This window comes from Brassica oleracea, chromosome C6, assembly GCF_000695525.1.
Source record: "Brassica oleracea var. oleracea cultivar TO1000 chromosome C6, BOL, whole genome shotgun sequence".
Lineage (NCBI taxonomy): Eukaryota > Viridiplantae > Streptophyta > Magnoliopsida > Brassicales > Brassicaceae > Brassica > Brassica oleracea.
The window spans coordinates 24,928,107-24,933,878 of NC_027753.1; the positions used below are offsets into that span (position 1 = coordinate 24,928,107).

The 5,772-nt window shown below is 37.1% G+C and overlaps 2 protein-coding genes across 2 annotated transcripts; one reads left to right on the plus strand and one right to left on the minus strand.

The window, feature by feature from the left end:
- The first annotated feature begins 1,799 nt into the window (after positions 1 to 1,799).
- On the plus strand, positions 1,800 to 2,992 carry LOC106300937. Its single transcript, XM_013737203.1, has 2 exons — positions 1,800 to 2,079; positions 2,605 to 2,992. The coding sequence occupies exons 1-2, from the start codon at positions 1,879 to 1,881 to the stop codon at positions 2,782 to 2,784; spliced, it is 381 nt and encodes a 126-aa protein (XP_013592657.1). The 5' UTR covers positions 1,800 to 1,878; the 3' UTR covers positions 2,785 to 2,992.
- On the minus strand, positions 2,951 to 5,304 carry LOC106300936 (E3 ubiquitin-protein ligase RGLG2-like). Its single transcript, XM_013737202.1, has 11 exons — positions 5,013 to 5,304; positions 4,810 to 4,894; positions 4,583 to 4,723; positions 4,395 to 4,508; positions 4,229 to 4,326; positions 4,074 to 4,153; positions 3,872 to 3,977; positions 3,662 to 3,789; positions 3,457 to 3,565; positions 3,318 to 3,374; positions 2,951 to 3,215 (listed from the first exon to the last, which is right to left on the minus strand). The coding sequence occupies exons 1-11, from the start codon at positions 5,148 to 5,150 to the stop codon at positions 3,132 to 3,134; spliced, it is 1,140 nt and encodes a 379-aa protein (XP_013592656.1). The 5' UTR covers positions 5,151 to 5,304; the 3' UTR covers positions 2,951 to 3,131.
- Between the last annotated feature and the right edge of the window lie 468 nt (positions 5,305 to 5,772).

Here is a 5,772-nt window from a genome sequence, read left to right on the forward strand (position 1 = left end):
TGACTTGGCAATCTCAATTTCAACGGAACTCGACTGAAAGGAGAGGCGTTCCTCGGTTGCGGGTTCAGGTGCGGCTAAATCAATGGGGGTGGCGGAGGTGGGAGGCGTTCCTCGTTGGCACAGTTCTGTAAATAAGAGATGTCTCATCCGGTTGAGCTGTCGCAATCAGTCTTTGATGAATATTCCGTAGATTACTAAAGGCAAAACAGGATTAGATACCCTGGTAGTCCATGCCGTAAACGATGAGTGTTGGGCTAACTTCAAGTCTTCGCTATTATTTAAGCATTTATACTAATTTGGTTTAATTAATCACTATACACCAAATTCTCTATCATGTAGGTTCAACTTAATTTAATTTTCACGTATATTTCAAATTTAGAAATAAAACAAAATTTATGTAAATCAGTATTGTTACATAATAATGTTTTCAAAATAAATTTTGTTACAAAAATAAAAAAAATTATAAATTTTATAGTAGCAATATTATACGCCACACAAATATTATTATAAAATTAGATAATATATACCACCAAATTATATTAATTTATTAACATATTTTATTGCATAACCCAAAATATTTTAGTATTAAAGAAAAATTGTACGGTCGTGCGGATCAAGATCTAGTAGTTTATTATGTTTTCTACATTTTTTATTTTTGTGAAAAATGAGAAGATTTTTTTTGTAATAAAACGTGGTGGTAAAAAATGATCTTATGTATACTTCATAAGTAAGATTGTTTTATACTCCATTCGTTTAAGAAAGATCTATGTTTTAGAAAAAAAATTGTTTACATTTTCAATGTATGTAATAATAACAAATTGTAAAATTTAAAGACATTAATTGTGTTTACTGAATTTTTATTGGTTAAAAATCATAGAAAATAACTAAACACGAAAAACAATGCATTTATTGTCAAAATTTTACGTGTTTTTTTAAAACTCCCTCCGTATCACTTTAAGTGGTGTTTTAAGAGAAAAAAAATTGTTTCATTTTAAGTGATGTTTTCAAGTTTCCATGTAAAAAGTAAATGCATATTTATGTTTTTGACTTTTTGTATTGAATTATTTGTACTTATTGTTATTTTTAGACAAACGAGAAAGATTGAATAAAAATTTATAATTTCTTGGTCGGTGTGCAAAAACCTTTAAATCCACTTTTTTTATAGGGCAAATCTCTAAAATAACACTTTTCTAAGTTTATGTCACAAAAATAGCCTTCAAAAACTAAAATGACCAAAATAGCATTTTATCTTTTGAAAAATTTAAATTTTATTTTATTTTTCAAAATTTGAAATCTTATCCCCAAAACCCCACTCCCCAACTCTAAACCCTAAAACCTAAACTCTAAACCCTAAACCCTAAACCCTAAATCTTAAACCCCATCCCTTAACTTTAAACCCTAATGTCTAAATTAATTTACCGTTGGGGTATAAGTATATATTATCTCTTTTGATAAAACATTAACTGCTATTTTGGTCATTTTTATTCTTGGATGCTATATTTATGACAAAAAATTTTTTATTGCTATCCTATTCATTTTCTCTTTTTTATACAGAGGTAGTAATTAAGTATGAAAATTCTAGAATATACATTATTTTGAAACGGAAGGAGTATATATTTTTAGCAAAACTAAAATAATATGGTGTTCCTGATCCAAAACAAATTAAGAATGGTGTTGTAACGTTGTTATTCACAAACTAGAGGGAGTCAAAAATAATTTATAAACTAATAAGGTAAACAGTGAAGCTTAAGATATATCCGGGCGCATATATAAATTATATAGAAATATAGGACTTGTTCGCATATACGCCAAAGTGAAACCAGGAAATCAAGAACCCTAGTAGAAACCAAACCAGTGCGTCTCGGAGAGAGAAAAACGATGTCGTTTCTGTACGAGAAGAGCAACGCATGGAGATGGCTAGTGAGGAAGACGCGAGATTCAAGACCCTTCTTCTTCACATTCGCTACTGTATGCGGCGTCATCCCCGGAATAATCGGCTACGGGGTTATGCAGTTCACCAATTCCACTAACCCGGAGCTCGAGGCCCGTCTCCGACAATCCGCCCGACCCGAAACCACCGTACGTACTTGCTTTTTTCTATCCCTGTAAAGGCTCTCCCTTTAAGCATTCTGATTTAGGGTTTCTTGATCTTCATTTTAGGGTTTTTTCCCCCTCTAAATATGATATCTGTTCGGTAATAGAAACATGTAATTTGTCTTCTACTGATACTTGTCGGAAAGGTAGTTTATTTTTGAGCTTTATGGTTACAGTTTGGTCTCTAGAGAAGCCTTGCTGCGGTGTGTTCTTCTCTTGAAAATGATTAGAACACATCTTGATGATGATTGTTGTGTCTCGTGCTTTCTTTCCTGCTGCTTTGTAAAGCGCCATGGCATTCATTGAGTCCTTTAAGCCCAGTTGTTCTATGGTGAATAGGAGCTTTATGTATCTGAGTTTTCTTCCTCTGCTGGAGTGAAGTTTCTTGATCATAGCTCTGTGTGTTAATAATCTAAGGCTGATTTGTTAAATATGGTTTGTTGATACTAGCTTATATTGGTGTTTTGTGCTGATGAACAACATTTTTTTTTTTCTGAATTGTATGGTCAGATGATGGGTAAAGTAAACCAAGAGAGGCTAGCTGAGTACCTCGGGGAGTTGAAACAGAAGCAAGATACCAACGACAGATACGTGGCTGCTCTAAAGGGAGAGACTCTTACCAGGAAGCCTTACCAAAGAATTCAACCTGTGCCAAAGCCAAATGACACGGTCACAACCAAACCTCAGTAATGATGATGACTTCTTAGAAGGAGCTATTGTAATGGATGCCTCTCACTCTCGAATCTTTCTTCGATGCAAAGATAGCATGTTTCTTCCTTTTGAATCTGGCATGCTTTGTGGTTTTTGGACTGGTGCAAGATTCAGTCACTTCAAACATTTTTTTTGTGACAGTGAATAAAAATGTAAAACCCATGTTTTGTACATTTCTACTTCATCATTCTTGTTTGCAAGCTAACATCTGTAGTACATAGGATATTTAAATGGTACAAGCTGATTCTGGAACATTGTCAGAGACACTTGGTAAACAAAGCTAAAGACTCTAAGATGGAGAAAGACAGTATGTGCAAAGGCACTGATCACGTGTAAAGCCTTAGCCGGCTTGTGATCAGTACTCTGCAGATGGGACAGTTTGCTATCCTGGATCCGCAATCTCGACACGTCTGCACAAAAAGAAATAAAAATGCGAAGGTAAGTAAACTGTTCTTTTCATGAATGGGTTTGAGTAATAGGAAAACAATCAAGACTTCTTAGGTGACACTTACCATGTGACCACAGCCAAAAGCCACGTCTTTCTGGCTAGTCAGGCAAATTGGGCAACTCTGTTTTAACGAAAATCAATATCAGATGAGATTTGATTCGACAAGGGAGTAACAGAGTGAAAGGTGTAACAATTTTTCGGACCTGAGTATGTTCTTCTGATGCAGGTGATGGTAGTTCAGTACGAATAGTAGGTGTGTAAGGAGTAGGTGGTGGCCTCGGGTTTATTTTCTTAGCTAAGCCCGTTGTTTTCCTTTACAGATGAGAACATCATAAGTAGTTTAAGACAGGAAAACAGAAAGACAGTAGTTAAGTTCTGTATCTTGGAGGATAATATCAAAGGGAGTACCCGAGTAAGCTGAGTTCGGTTGCTGCTTGATACTGAAAGGGAATCTCCATTAGAGCAGCAAGAGCAAATGCAGCTTCTTTAGCTGACTCTGATGAATCTCTCTTCATGATCTCTGTGAAATTCACAAACTTTGCAGAGAGCAGATCAAGATCAAAGAAAAGGGGATGGATACTGATGGAAATGAGCTGAAAACTGGGAATGAGATGATACCTGAAAGTTGTCGAACTCACGCTTAGGGATCTTGTCGTCGAACTTCCTCATGTCTTCCCATGGCCCATCTCCAACACCGATTAAAACAATCGACAAAGCATATGAGCTGCAAGGTGAAATGAACTCTGGGATAATCAGCTTCTAAAAACAGAGTAAAACAGAGTTGCAGAAAGGAAGAAGAAGCTATTGCATGTTGTTTCACCTCGCGTTAACAATGGCGTCGATAGTTGTTCTCTCTTGTTGACTGAGTTCTCCCTCGGCCTTATCAACACCTCTCGTTACCTTCACTTTCAGAAATGTGGCTTTGTCATTAAGCGTTCATACTCTGTTTTTCAGTTAAAAAGCTTGAAACTTTACCTGCCCATCAGCGACAATCACCAGAACATGAAACTGACCGTTGTTCTTTTCAACAATGTCGACCGCAGCATGGATGAGTGGTCCGTAAGACGTTGGCCCTTTTGAAACAAAAAGCTATTCAGAAGCTTATGGTTTGGCAATGAAGGTAAGAGGTTAAGTTAAAGACCTGATAAAATCAAGTTAGGTGTGATTCTTCTGTAACATGATAAGACCTCTTCAAAGCCATGGCATGGAGAGTTGTCGCTGTGGAAACTGAACACTTCCTCATCATGGGTCGTTGCTGAATAATGGTGAAAGAAAACATAGCGAGTTAAAGATGTGAAGATGAGATTGTTTTGGGAAACAAAAACTCACAGTCGCCAAAGCCGAAACAGGGGATGAGATTGTCTTCATCGAAAGGAGCCAACGTTTGGCCGATCACAAAGATTGCCTTTTCATATGGATTCTGAGTTGCTCCGAGAGCATGAAGACTTTTTCCATGGAAAGATGTTTTCCCTGAAAAAAGATAAATCACTCTGTTTAAATTCAAAGCATGGTTGTAAATTATACAATAAGTTGTATTTTTTATGGAATACTTTTACCAGACCATTCGTTGCTCTTAGTGAAATCAATTCCAAGAATGAGATTAGATGATTCAAGACCAGCTTCTCTCAGAGCTTTTGATACCTTTTATAAAAACGCTTTTAAGACTTGAAGAACTCAGAGAACATGGAAGTAGCAGAAGCCATGTTGGTCAAAAGTCAAGTCAACGACAGAACTTGAGTTATAAAGGAAAGAAATAAACCTGGTCAAGGGAAGAGAAGCGGTCAGGGATGAGAGCGTACTTCTCCCTGGTGGCGTTTATCTTGTCGGAAACTGAGATTGAAGGGTCGGACGGTGATGGACAGCTTTTGCCTTTTCCACTTCCCATACCCGTAGACATTTCTCTTGTTCTTCTTCTTCTTCTTTGAGATGGCTACTCTGAAAGACACCCAATTACTATTTTTATTAACTATCATTTAATGCAGCACCAATTACTCTATCTTCTTCTGTTGTTTGTGAACCACTTATTATTGTTAGCTGCCCCCACATGACTGAACCAAGACCCAGGAAAGTTCAAAACTGTATGATATACACCGAAGATCTTATTATATGGGTAAGAAAATGACTTTGTGACCAAATATATTCTGTGTTCACACCATGACGAACAAATTTTTTGACAACCATTAGTAGCAAAAACAGTTTTGAATGAAAACAATACGCCCTAGTTAGCATATAAACGGAGCATCCACAAAACTTTCACAACCATTAGTAGGGATAACAATCAAGGACCTGGACCGCGGGTCTGGCCCGTAGAGACTTGCTGCGGGGCGGGATTGGACCTTCATTTGGTAAGCCCACAAATTTGCGGACTTCGCGGAACGGGTTCAAAGCGGACGGGTCGAAAACAGGACGGGTCGAAAGCGGGATGGGCTTAACCTGCGGGATTTTAAAGGCCTGCAACCCTAAGTCCCCATTTCTGCTTTCGCCTAAAACATTGAGAGAGAGAGAGAGAGAGAAAGAAG